At 46.3% G+C, this 14,371-nt stretch overlaps 1 protein-coding gene across 1 annotated transcript; it reads right to left on the reverse strand.

Moving 5' to 3' along the window:
• Nucleotides 1-1,430: 1,430 nt before the first annotated feature.
• LOC123123700 (uncharacterized acetyltransferase At3g50280) lies at nt 1,431-3,215 on the reverse strand. Its single transcript, XM_044544265.1, has one exon. The coding sequence runs from the start codon at nt 3,142-3,144 to the stop codon at nt 1,732-1,734; it is 1,413 nt and encodes a 470-aa protein (XP_044400200.1). The 5' UTR covers nt 3,145-3,215; the 3' UTR covers nt 1,431-1,731.
• Nucleotides 3,216-14,371: the final 11,156 nt, after the last annotated feature.

The following is a 14,371-nucleotide window of genomic DNA, read 5'->3' on the forward strand; positions in this document are numbered from 1 at the left end:
AGAAAAAAACACTAGTAAAACCGGGAGCGAGCGTGCGCTAAAAGCGGGCAGCACAGTACTATATAACACTTCAAAAAACTTCAGGCAACACCGAAGATACTCTTGCTGTACTAGTTTCTGACTGGGTCGACCCGCTAATTTTTAGTCGCTTTTTCGTCCTCCTTCGTGAACTTCTTGTATTTTTCCTATTTGTTTTGCTATAGTTTGCTACGGTTGTCCCACATGACCAGAACAGTAAACAAGTTTTGTCCTTAGATAACTACCCTGGTATATTGTTGTTCCTTTTCTTTATTTTTTTGAAATTTTCTTGCGTTACACTAACACATTTATCAGACTAGTGAACTGTTCAAAAAAACATGAATACATATTCAACATTTATGTATGTGAGTTTAGTTTTTATATATAAGACGTAAAAAATAATGTTTACATTTTGAAAAGTGTACACATTTTCTAAATTTTACAAGCAAAGTATTAAAATATATGAATATTTCTTAAATATGCAATAAACCTTTTTAAACTACACAACGAACAATTTTGAAAAACACTATGAATGTTCTTTTTGAAACAATGCATTTTTTAAAAGAACACTGTTAGTACAAGATCAATAATTTGTAGATATACGGCTAGAAGTTTTTAAATAAATGATTAACAGTTTTTAAAAATGGTTTTTACATATACATGATGGACAATTTTGAAAAAAGGTTGAACATTTTTTAGATATATGATGAACAATTTCTTGATACATGGAAACAATTGTGAATCCACGAAGAACATTTTCGAAGAAAAGTATGAACTATCATAAATACGTGATCAACATTTTTGAAGTGTACGATGACTATTTTTTTAAAGCACTATGAACATTTTTTTAAAACCATGGAAGCGTTTAGAAAAATGAAGAATTGTTTGGCACACGATAAACAGTTTCTAAATAGTAAATACACGGGAATTGCAAAAAGAATAGTAAATACACGGAGAACGATTATTAATAGATGATGAATATTTTTCATATATGCGCTGAATGGTTTCTCAAACTATACGATGAACCTTTTTAAACTACATGACCAATATTTTTTAAAAAAAACACATAATATTCTGTAAACACGATGAAAATACTGTCAAGCTGTGTGCTTAATGCTTAACCTCAAGCGCAGAAGGTAGCCTAGAGTAAACATGGTGTTGGCTACCGCCTAATAGCAAACATAGAGGTAGCAATGGAATAGGATAGAGCAAAAAAGGTGAGCGGAGACGAATTTAACGTTTGGATTTTAAGCGTGGCTACCCGAACATTTTTTATGGCAACTTTAGTTGACGTGAGGTTGGCAAACATGGCAATTTTCTAAAAAAAATGAATTGGGACAAAATTGCCATGTTTTACCAATTAAACTTGCCATCTCATGTCAATTAAAGTTGTCATCAAAAAACGTTCATGGTGACATGCTTAAAATCCGAACATTCGCGTTTATCGGGGTCCAGTTTTTATTTTTTTCAGCTCATCGACTCTGGTACCTGGTAGGCTTCAGAAACATCAGCAACTCAGGGATCACTTGTCCATCTGTTCGGTCCTCACTGATAACAATCACGAAAGATGATACTACAAATATTGGAGCAAGACTCAGTGAACCTCCATTATTTTGCTTCCGGTTCAACCAAGCTACGTACTAATCAACGGATTTGGTCCTCACTGATAACAATCACGAAAGATGATAAAATATTTTGCTGCAAGAGATACAATCAGTATGAATCAGTGGTGGTTGCAGCCATGAACTCGTCGTCGGTGACGAGCCTGGCGAGCGCCTCCGGAATGAGGCACACCTCCAGCGCAATGCTCCCTCCGCCACCTCGACCCTCGTACACCGTCGCCTTCCCATCAAACTTGTTCCCGGCGCCGCTCCGAACTGTCACCGGCGCGCCCCACCCGAAGTCGTTCCCATACACGTCGAACCGCGGCGAGCTCCCAGTCAGCGTCCCCGTGGGAGCGGCAGCCACGAGCGCCGGCAGGCGCGTGAAGCTAGGCTCCTGAGGCCAGGACGCGAGCTTGTTGCTCGCATATGCCATGTCGAACGACGCCACGGCCCTGTTCAGGAGCCATGCCGCCCATCCGAGGCCCCTTTCCTGAATATGGCCGGCGGTAGACCTGGCGGTGGCGTGCTCCACCGCGTTGCCCGCGTAGGCTGCCGGTATGCCGACAACGCGGCCACGGCATCCCACAAGGACAGTGTACGTCGTCTCCTGCTTCGGCGCGAGTCGCCGGGCTCGGCACACGGCACGCCAGAGGTGCGCGAGCAGGGCCTGCAGCGAGGAGATGGTGCTAAGGGTGCCGGAGCCGGACATCTCGGCGTTCGCCTTCGCCTTGAGATTCTTTACGCTCGCCGCCGAGAAATTGAGAAAGCATTCCTGCACGGGCGGGAACACATGTCGAAGGCCGACGACATCCTCCAGCTTGCCGAAGGGCAGAGTGATGGGGACGGTGCAGCTGCCCAGGAAACTCCTGTCGAACACCGGCAACGGCGTGGAGATCATAACATCGTTGCCAGCGACGGCGGCACGACTTAGCTCGGACCAGGTATTGAAGAATTGCCAGAATGTCGTACCGTCGGCGACGCCGTGGTTCATTGACATGGCGATGAAGACGCCGTCGGCGAGCTCAGTGACCTGCGCAACCAGGAGCGGGCGCGAGCCATCAATGGCGTCCGAGCCCAGCAGCCCGTCAAGCGGGAAGAAGGACCAGACCACCCGAGGAACGATGAGAGAGTCGGTGATGTCCGAGACGGTGACGCCGGGAGCCACGGCGTGGACGAACTCGGCGCCCTCGCCGCCGCAGCGGAGCGAGATGGTGAGGCTCTGGTTCTGAGGCGATGATGCTCCGCCGTTGCTAGCCGGCGGGACGGCGACGGAGAGGCGTCCGGCATAAGGGTAGAAGTGGCCAAGGGCTCGCTCAAAGGACGAAGCTAGACACTCCACGTCCACGTCGTTGAGCCCCTTTCCTCCGGTGGTGGGAGGCTTGGGCAGGAGGATGCCCTTCTGGATGTTCTCCACGGTGATAGACTTGAGATCCCACGGCGTCAGGTGGATGGTCTCCACCGGCGGCGAGGCCGTTGGTTCCGGCCTTACCACGCGCCGAGACACGATTCGGACGTCGCCCATCGATCTTGGTTCAGTTTACTATGCCACGGGTGGAGTGAGCAGACCAGTAGTCTGGTTAATAAGCTAAGTTGCGCAGACGAGAGCGCATTACATATGGCATGGCTCCATATGGCTGTCGGGTGCATATTGTAATTAATATCTTGGTTTCAGGTTTTAGTTTTTTTTTTCATGGTAACACTTATCTCAATTATATCGTATATCGTGTGCAAGTCACTTATAAACTGACAATGACAAAAGTGAAAAGACAACAGAACACTATTCTTTGCATAAAGAAAGACCAGTCAAGAAGAAAAATTACAACCAAGACAGAAGAATCCCCTGAGCTTGACGTCTACGTCTGCCACGTGTCTCGCACCACCACAACAACCACCAAAGAAAAAAATTGATAGATCACCTCCTCATCCAAGCTCGACGCGACTTCATCCCTGATATACTTTACGGACCTTCAAGGTGGCTCACCAAAGGGGAAGCCATTGCCGTTAAACGAATCACACGGAGGCAACACCCTGGACCCGCCATCGAACTTAGATCTGACACCCCCACATGACTAACATGTTGGAGGAGTAAATCATACCTGCCAACCACGAACCCAGCACATGATCCGCAGCCTCCTAGATGTTGCCGATGCAGACCACAATCTGCATCCGCTCCTGGACTACCTCCGAGCTCTGTGCAGGTGCTGGAGCAAACGTCTTGGCAACTATGGATTCGGAGGACACAAGTCCACCATGAGAAATTCGCCGCCGCCACACCATCCTTGCCTGAACAGACTAGTTTCAAAATCCATCCCTAACCATAAGAACAATCGCTTCTTCAGGCAAGGATCCTAAGTTTCTTTATTCATGGTCTTTCTCAAAGCCAACACGATGACCCCAAAACCTAAGCTGCTAGGGTCTAAACCTAAAGCTAAAACGATCCGCATGTGTCGGATCCGGTGACCCCCCTCACCATCGAAGACTTAGAGGTCATCGACGGAGGAGAGCCGCCGGAGGACAGTGCCGGAAGGCTTGGCTCTTCTGGCGGCGGCTAGGGTTTCTAGTCGCTCGTCTCGAGGAAAAACTCATACTCGCTTCTTCTTTTTTGCGGATTTTTTTTTCGATCTATTCATCTTCAATCATGGGATAATAAAAATTACATTCAGATCCGTAGACCACCTAGCGACGACTACAAGCATTGAAGCGAGTCGAAGGCGCCGCCGTCATCGCCCCTCCATCGCCGGAGTCGGGCACAACTTGTTGTAGTAGACAGTCTGGAAGTTGTCGTGCTAAGGCCCCGTAGGACCAGCGCACTAGAACAGTAACCGCCGCAGATGGCAAATGACGTAGATCAGAATGATCCAACCAGAAGACACACGAACGTAGACGAACAACCACAAGATCCGAGCAAATCCACCAAAGATAGATCCGCCGGAGACACACCTCCACACGCCCACCAATGCTCCCAGGCGCATCACTGGAACGGGGGCTAGGCTGGGAGACCTTTATTCCATCTTCAGAGAGGCGCCGCCGTCCCGTCTTTCTGAGTAGGACATAAACCCTAGCAAAACTGAAAGAGAAATACTGAAAACGGAACCCTCCCGCCGGCCCTTGCCGAGATCCACCGCGCCCATGGCCACCGGAGAGGAGGCGGACCTACGGTGGCGCCGACGGGAGGCCGAAACCCTAGCTTTTTTTGGAGGAGGAGGAGTGGGCAGCTAGAACCTATCACCCGACAACTCATGCTCGCTTCTAAAAGAAGTAGTACTCCGTATAATTTTTTAGAAACGGTACTCAGGCTTTAGCTTGGTGGCTCCATGACACCAGGATATATGTTTGTATCTCTGTCACGAGAAACACAAATATGATAACATAATTTAATTTGGACTTTTTCTTAAAAGATATAAAAATTTGAAAATCAGAAGACAAGAATAAAAGCAAGCCTGAGGGACTGCGTGCCATGAGACCTGCCTGCGACAAATCCTCTCCCCATTCTAGCTAGGAGTAGGGTACATGCTGGATGGATCTAGAGCGGAGGTCGTTCACTCGTTCATGGAAATCTGAAATTTAACCTCCATCACACAAACTGTGGGACACATGGTTTAGCGCAAGCATGTGATAGTGTGACACAGTAGTGCCCAATCAAAAGATTGAATCCTGCCGGGTGGCCGGGTGGGCCGTACCACATGCCTTGGTAAATGAGCCATAACTCGTGCAGCGTTCAAGCCAAGGATGGGAAGAAGACGCAGCGATCGACAAAGCTCATGTGCGCCTAGCCAATGGCAGAAAGTTTGCCAGTTCGGTCCGTCCTTGAGATCTGCATGCGAGCCTAGGACGATTGCTTTTTTTTTTTTCTCTTTGAACGCTTAGCAAGGCTAAGATTCCGTTTGCCTCAGATCCAAACCTTATTGTCCTTGTTGTCAGCTCTGGAGTATCTTGTTCTGTCGTTGGGTTTGGCCGGAAGTTGAGAGCTTCTAGGATTCTGTTTGTCTCACATTCAAACGTTATTGTCTTGCTGACATCTTGGATACAAATGCATGCACGTCTCTTGTGAGATGTGCACTCCCTACTTGGCGTGCTTAACTGCAAGCTGCCAAGCTTCTTTGTTTACTTCATAACCATCCCAGGGCATATATGAGGTGCTCTATAATAATCCAAAGACATTGGTTTCTTTATATAAATTCGGAGAGCAAAGGCTCTCTTTCTTGAAAAGAAAAGGAGGCAAGATTCTGCGTGTAATGCTCTCAGATGTTCAAACAGGAGTTTTATCCATAATCGGCTTGTTCCGTATATAATTTGAACTAGTTATGCGAAAGGGCGCTGCAGTTGGCCACCACACGATGCAGTTGGCCAACACTCCTACCACGTTCGATTCAAGTGTTGTGTGCATATCGACCAGGAAACGTCGTGTGCATGGGAGTTATTTCATATGTGATGAAAATTGGACAGGGCTATGGCGCGGCTGTCACACGCTAATCTCATGGCAAGGCTGGGCATGAGCCAACCCCAGTCGGGCTCGGCCTGGGCTGGCTTTGAACCTCTACTTGCCGAGTCGAGCCAGCCCGGAAGCAGTGGAAAGCGAGAGGAAGCCGCTCAACTCGAGCTTAGCTCCGTCTCAGGTTGTCCCGACCAATTCAGTAGCTGTTTTTTTCCTATGAAAAGCGTGGAAATAGAATGAATAACCACGTAAAGTTAGCAATTGGGGCCTCTTCAGATTAAAAGTTTATAAGACAGAGAGTATAGAGATAACATCTAGTACTACCAAGCAATATGCTGAGATAACACGATCTTCAAAGTTGAGGTAACAAAAAAAATTTAACCAATACCCACAGTTTAGGGCTAGGTAGTAAGTTAGATCACATAATTTTTCCGATTAGCCATTTCAACTCAAATCAAATGGCCTGGTCCCATCAGTCATGGACTAAAATTTGGCTGGTCTCCTTCGTGAACTTAGGGGCTGTTTGGTTTGTGACTATGTTTGCCATACCATAATTTTTGCCACACTTGCCTAACTTGAGTTGCTTAAATTGTTAGCCACACTGGCTTGCCTAAGGGAATCTTGCCACATTTTTTGTGACTATAACATGTGGGGTTCACTGCTCATAAAAAAATTCTTGCCTTAGGTGTGGCTAGAACCAAGCATCCACCTAACTTGATCAAACTTGCCTAAAATGAGGTGTGGCAAAGCGTGACAATATGTAGCTGGAAACCAAACAGCCCCTTACTCACCGGACCTCGGCTTGAGACGACAAGAGACGAGCCCAACCAGTTTTAGCTCTCCCCGAGCTCACTCTCAGCTCTGGCACACTTCCTCTTCCTTGGTGACACAGAAATGGTATCGCTTGTGACAGCGGCGGTGTCACAGGTGGCAACGGATCACAGGCGCATATTTATTTTCACGGAATGATCAATCAACGGTTGGAGTTACCGATGTCACCACGCTTGGGGTCTACTACGGGATGCTGTGGCCAGAGCTTCTCTTCATTTTCACGGAATGGTCAATCAACGGTTGTAGTTACCGATGTTGGACTTGATCATCAAGTAGGTCATGCCATCTTTGACCACTCAGAGGACCGTCTGGTCGTCAAATAGTCTATTTCCAATGACATGCGCCTTGGAATGCATCCAAAGAATACAAAGAAGACGCAAATAAGCATCAATACTTGAAGATTTGACATGTAGCCACAAGAACGACTCAAAAGTCAGGTTAGGTCAAGACAATTCAACATAAGTCCTGAACTACTAATAACGATGGTAAAAGAAGGCGAAACTAGGAAACAAAGTCAATAGTCAACGCCCACACCGACACTACTTTAACACTCCATCTTATTCTATCCTTTCTCGAGCGTGGAGATACCCAACACATTTGTTAAGGTTTCTTCACTATACTAGGACAATGCCCGTGCGTTGCAACGGGATATAAATACACTGGTAGAAAATGGGTCTTTAGTCCCGGTTCGCAAAGGCCATTAATCCCGGCGGTGCAACCGGGACTAAATATGCGCGACTAAAGCCCCCCCCCCTTTAGTCGCGCCTCTTACGAACCGCGACTAAAGGCCCGTCCACGTGGGCGCCAGGAGTCCGTCGGGGCGGAGGACCTTTAATCCCGGTTCTCGTGGCTAACCGGGACTAAAGGCCTCCTCCGCAGGTTTAGGGTTTTAGCCCCCCTAAACCTGGTTTCTTTTTAATTTGTAGTGTTTTATTTCTTTTATATTTTATTTTGTGTTTTATTTTAATTTTGATGAAGTTTCAGTACACATATTCTACGCTACTATATACATGCATATGAAATTTCAAACAAGAAGAATTCAAGAGGAATATATAATATATATTCAATCTCGGGTGACCATATACAACTTCGAACAAGTTTCCATACACAATTAGGATGGATGACCATATACAACTTCGAACAAGTTTCAATCTCGGGTATGCATATAAATTTCTTCGTCCTCGGTATAGTGTTCTCCTTTAGGATTGATGACTTCCCTCATGAAAAATCCTGCTAATTCATCTTGAATTGGTCGGAAGCGAGCTTCTGGACTAAGCCTCCTCCGCAAGTTATCCGTCGCCTTCCGCACGCTATCCGATGCCTTCCGCTCAGAGGTGTGTCTCCGGATGTTCTCACAAACATAGTATCCACATAGATTGGTCCCCGGTGGCTGCTTATCCACATTAACTAACCTTCTAAAATCTAGCTCATGTTTGAATTCACCGACAATTTCTTCTGAGAACCGTCTCCAAACCCTACAGGGCAAAGAAAATTAAATGAACAAGGGAGTTATTAGTTACTTGATATTAGGAAATGAACGAAAGAGAGCGATCGATATAGAGCTCAAATGATTGAAAATAATTACTTTTGCAGCATTTTTCTCATGTCGGCCCAACGCTTTGGATCCGAATCCATAGAGTCCATGATTAGAACTCTGGAGGTGTGAAGTTCAATATTTAGCAGAATCCAGTGGAACCTGCGGACACGTTACATGCACAGTCATGCATAACTCATCGATTAGACATACCATGCATGGAGTAAACAAAAGAGAATGCGCACAAGAGAGAAACACTCACCCAAAATGGTAAGGAAATAGAATATGACTTTTGAGTTGATGCTTCTAAGAAACTTGTACAAGTCTTTCTCCATGCCTTCGGGGTGATTTTGTAACACATGTCCATTAACGATATGTGGGTCAATGAACCCAACATCATGGATGTTTCTTATTTTGCATTCCCAAATCTTCAATCTGCATAATAGCGTACGCAACAATATAGTTAGGACAATATATATATATATATATATATATATATATATATATATATATATATATATATATATATATATATATATATATATAGTGCAGGCAATGAAGAACGAGATGAGGTAGAAATAAATCACTTACAGAACGTAGCAACTCAGGATAGATTTGTCGAGCTCGCGCAGATTGAACAGCTGGAACAATTCACTCATATGAACTTGTACAGAGTACCGTTTGGTGTGATGCTCCTCTGTAACATCCGCATAAATATATTCTTTGTCGGCCCATGTTATGAATTGCTTGTACCAACGTAGCAGATTTCGCATTTGTGGTGGTAGACTCTTTTCGCGCGCAGGCTCGACGAGAGGCCCATTCCGCACATATTGTAATGCTATCTCACATACTGGCGCATCCTCAAGGCCTAAGAAGACACGAAGAGTCAAACCCATTTCGGACGCTTGTTTCATGGCACTCGCTACAGTCAATCCAAGTGCTGCCGCAGCTGCTATGATCTCGGGGTCCTCTTCCGGACCGGCTTTCACTATGAGCGGGGGGATCGATTGTTTATTCTGCATCCCGAGCTGGTCAACTTGTTTCCCGCTTTTTTTACTTTCTTCTTTCTCCTCCTTCAATATTTTTGCTTGCCTACGAAGTTCATGTCCATAGTCGTCAGGCATATTCAGCTCGGCTTGGGACGGTGTCGTCAAAAAATCCTTAGCCCACTTCTTTTGCTTCTCAGTGAATACTTGCTTGGGCTCAGGCTCTTTTATCGCCTTCGTATCCGCCTTCCATTTCTCATAATGAGCAGACGCGGCCAATTTGGTTTCAGCTTCACTAAGTTCCCAAGGCCTTGGGAGGAGAGGCTTCAGTGATGGCTCCGGTACCCTTGTGGTCTTAGGTACATAAGGGTTCGGGTTAATAGTCCAGGAGCGGGTTTCCTTGTTGTCCGCCTGCTTCTGCTTCTTCGCCGGAGGTGGATTGGGGGGCGTCGTACCTGCCGGAGGAGGATTGGGGGGCGTCGTACCCGCCGGAGGAGGATTGGGGGGCGGCGGCTGCTTACCCGCCGGAGGTTGTGGATCGGGGGACGGCGTCGAATGGCGTGAAGGAGGTGTAGGTGAACCACCACGACCACCACCACCGCCACCACCACCACCACCACCACCATCGGAGGGGGGGTGGACTTGTTAGCCTTGGCGCCTCGCCTGGAAACACTATGTACTTCTTTTTCCATAGAATGATCTGGCGCTTGACATCTCCAAGTCTTCTCTCCCCTTCAGGTGTAGCTTTGTCAATCTCCAGGTCCTCAAACTCTTGGACTATGTTTTCCACCGTGACACGAGCATAGCCATATGCAATGGGGTTGTTGTGGTGGAGTGCTCCAGGTGTACAGGGTAAAGCACTGCCAGTAGCTACCTTCGTGGAAACGTTCCCCACGGGATAATGCAGATCACATTCTTTCATCTCCTTTACATCATCCACGGGGTAGTGAGGCTCCGGTGCACGAATCTCGATCATCGGTGCATTAGCACCAGGCGGGGCATCCGTGGAAGCCACGCTGCTTCTCCGCTGCTGGCTTCCGCGATCCGCTTCATAAGGAATCTCGTTGTTTATGATGCCCATTAAATAACGTTCAGCCTCCGGATCCCTAAGCGGCTTGGCTCTATCGTCCGCCATATGTCACTCCTGCATGTAGTAAAAATTAATTAAGTATAAAGGAATTAAAAAATAAGATTAAGGGGACATAGAGGAGGAGCAGCTACGGTTGAATGATTAAGAGCTATTAAAAGATTAAATTGATGTTGTTCCTTTTTTTTTCCTTTTCTTTTTCCTCTCTGCTCTCTCTTTCCTTTTCTTTTTCCTTTTCTTTTTTCCTTTTCTTTTCCTTTTCTTTTTCCTTTATACAATTATTCCCAAATAAATTTCCTTTTCTTTTTCCTTTTCTTTTTCCTCTCTGCTCTCTCTTTCCTTTTCTTTTTTCCTTTTCTTTTTCCTTTTCTTTTTCCTTTTTCCTTTTTCTTTTTCCTCTCTGCTCTCTCTTTCCGTTTGTTGACGGCAGGCGGCGGTGGGCGGCGGAGGACGGCACGCGGCGGCGGGAGGCGGAGGACGGCAGGCAGGCGGCGGCGGGCGGCGGCGGCAGCGCGCAGGGGCAGGGGCAGCGGTGGCGGCGGCGCGCAGGGCAGGGCAGGGGCAGGGGCAGCGGTGGTGGCGGCAGCGCGCAGGGGCAGGGGCAGCGGTGGCGGCGGCGCGCAGGGGCAGGGGCAGCGGTGGCGGCGGCGGCAGCGCGCAGGGGCAGGGGCAGCGGTGGCGGCGGCGCGCAGGGCAGGGCAGGGGCGGCGGCGGCAGTGCAGGGCAAGGGCGGCGGCGTAGGGCAGGGGAAGTGGGGGCAGAGCTCACTGGGGGCAGGGCGTCGGCGTCGATCGGCGTCGGGGCAGTAGCCTGGCGGCGTCGGCGTCGATCGGCGTCGGGGCAGGGCGTCGGCGCCGAGAGGAGAATGGGAGGTGGGGGAAAATTTACTAAGTGTTGTATATATAAACAGAGCATTAGTCCCGGTTGGGGACACCAACCGCGACTAAAGGTACCCTTTAGTCCCGGTTGGGGACACCAACCGCGACTAAAGGGACTAAAGGTTCTTTCGCGCCGCTTTCGTTCCCGCGCGGAAAGAGCCTTTAGTCGCGGTTCGTGTCACGAACCGCGACTAAAGGTCCTTTTTCATATACTTTTCATTTTAAAATCTTAAAAATACAAATAATATATCAAAAAATTCAGAAAAATAAAACTAATTCATTTTAAAATCTTAAAAATACAAGTAATATATCAAAAAATTCAGAAAAATAAAACTAATTCATTTTAAAATCTTAAAAATACAAATAATATATCAAAAAATTCAGAAAAATAAAACTAATTCATTTTAAAATCTTAAAAATACAAATAATATATCAAAAAATTCAGAAAAAATAAAACTAATTCATTTTAAAATCTTAAAAATACAAATAATATATCAAAAAATTCAGAAAAATAAAACTAATTCATTTTAAAATCTTAAAAATACAAATAATATATCAAAAAATTCAGAAAAATAAAACTAATTCATTTTAAAATCTTAAAAATACAAATAATATATCAAATACAAATCATCCGGATTCGCCATCGTACGTTTTAATTCACATGATCCATTCAACAAAGTTTGGTACAATAAATTATTACACATCAATTCTTCCCTTGTGTCCCTGCTTGCTTACGATTGTGCCGTATCCATGGAGCATCCTCATCATTTAACTTAATGCTTGGGTCAGTGTTCACTTTGAAGGGCGGAATTTCACCAAACATATTATAATCTTCTGACATGTCTGTCTTGTCCTCCACTCCCACGATGTTTCTTTTCCCTGAAAGAACAATGTGGCGCTTTGGATCATCGCATGATGTACTGATCGTTTTCTTATCTTTTCGTTTCCTCGGTTTGCTACTCATGTCCTTCAAATAAAAAACCTGAGCGACATCTTTGGTAAGGACGAATGGTTCGTCAAGGTAACCAAGATTGTTGAAATCCACCATTGTCATTCCGTATTGCTCGTCCACCTTTACCCCACCTCCTGTTAGCTTGAACCATTTGCACCGGAACAAAGGGACCTTAAAGGAGGGTCCATAGTCAAGTTCCCATATCTCCTCTATGTAACCATAATATGTGACCTTTTGCCCATTCTCGGTTGCTGCATCAAAGCGGACACCACTGTTTTGGTTTATGCTCTTTTTATCTTGGGCGATGGTGTAAAATGTATTCCCATTTATCTCGTACCCTTGGAAAGTCGTTATAGTCGAAGATGGTGTCTTGGCCAACATGTACAGCTGATCTCCAACATCATTGTCATTCATTAAATGTTTTCGCAACCAACTGTCGAAAGTCTCCATGTGGGCCTTTCTAATCCAGGATTCAGGCTTCCCCGGGTTGTCCGAGCGTAAAATATTCTTGTGTTGCTCGAAGTACGGAGCCACCAAGCTGGAATTTTGCAGAACTGTGTGGTGTGCTTCAGTCATAGAATGACCGTCCATACATATCGTTGATTTCCTTCCGATCGTGCCTTTTCCACTTAGTCTCCCCTCGTGCCGCGATTGAGGAATACCAATCGGCTTAAGGTCAGGAACATAGTCAATACAGAACTCAATTACCTCCTCATTTCCATAGCCCTTGACGATGCTTCCTTCTGGCCTAGCACGGTTACGAACATATTTCTTTAATACTCCCATGAACCTCTCAAAGGGGAACATATTGTGTAGAAATACAGGACCAAGAATGGAAATCTCTTCGACTAGGTGGAGCAGGAGGTGCGACATAATATCGAAGAAGGATGGTGGGAACACCAACTCGAAACTGACAAGGCATTGGACCACATCGTTCTGTAACCGTGGTAGATCTTCTGGATTGATTACCTTCTGAGAGATTGCATTGAGGAATGCACATAGCTTCACAATGGCTACTCGAACATTTTCCGGTAGGAGCCCCCTCAAAGCAATCAGAAGCAATTGCGTCATAATCACGTGGCAGTCATGAGACTTCAGGTTTAGGAACTTTTTGTCCGCCATGTTTATTATTCCCTTTATATTCGACGAGAAGTCAGACGGGACCTTCATACTGCTCAGGCATTCAAAAAAAATGACCTTCTCTTCTTTGGTAAGAGCGTAGCTGGCACGACCTTGAAACCATTCCGGATGCCGGTCATCTGGGTCTTTCAAAAGTTGCTGGTCCTGCCGTGCTTCCTTTGTATCATTTGTCTTCCCATACACGCCCAAGAAGCTTAGCAGGTTCACGCAAATATTCTTCGTAACATGCATCACGTCGATTGCAGAGCGGACATCTAGGACTTTCCAATATTCTAGCTCCCAAAATATAGATTTCTTCTTCCACATGGGTGCGTGCCCGTCAACTCCCCGCGGAACTGATTGTCCGCCAGGACCCTTTCCAAAGATGACTTTCAAATCCTTGACCATATCAAATATCTCAGCACCAGTACGTTCCGCAGGCTTCGGCCGGTGATCTGCCTTGCCGTTGAAATGCTTGCCTTTCTTTCTTACGTTATGATTTCGGGGAAGAAATCGACGATGACCCAGGTACACGTTCTTCTTACAATTACCCAAACGTACACTTTCAGTCTCATGTAAGCAGTGCGTGCATGTATTGTATCCCTTATTTGTCTGTCCTGAAAGGTTACTGAGAGCAGGCCAATCGTTGATGGTTACAAAAAGCAACGCTCGTAGGTCAAATTCCTCTTCTTTGTGCTCATCCCAGACACGTACACCAGGTCTGCCCCACAACTGTAAAAGTTCATCAACTAATGGCCTTAGGTACACATCGATGTCGTTCCCGGGTTGCTTTGGACCTTGGATGAGCACTGGCATCATAATGAACTTCCGCTTCATGCACAACCAAGGAGGAAGGTTGTAGATGCATAGAGTCACGGGCCAGGTGCTATAGCTGGAGCTCTGCTCGCCAAAAGGATTCATGCCATC

Source organism: Triticum aestivum, chromosome 5D (assembly GCF_018294505.1).
Source record: "Triticum aestivum cultivar Chinese Spring chromosome 5D, IWGSC CS RefSeq v2.1, whole genome shotgun sequence".
NCBI lineage: Eukaryota > Viridiplantae > Streptophyta > Magnoliopsida > Poales > Poaceae > Triticum > Triticum aestivum.

Bases quoted from the DNA above. Each gene is read 5' to 3' on its own strand.
- LOC123123700 (XM_044544265.1), bottom strand. From the start codon at position 3,144: ATGGGCGACGTCCGAATCGTGTCTCGGCGCGTGGTAAGGCCGGAACCA.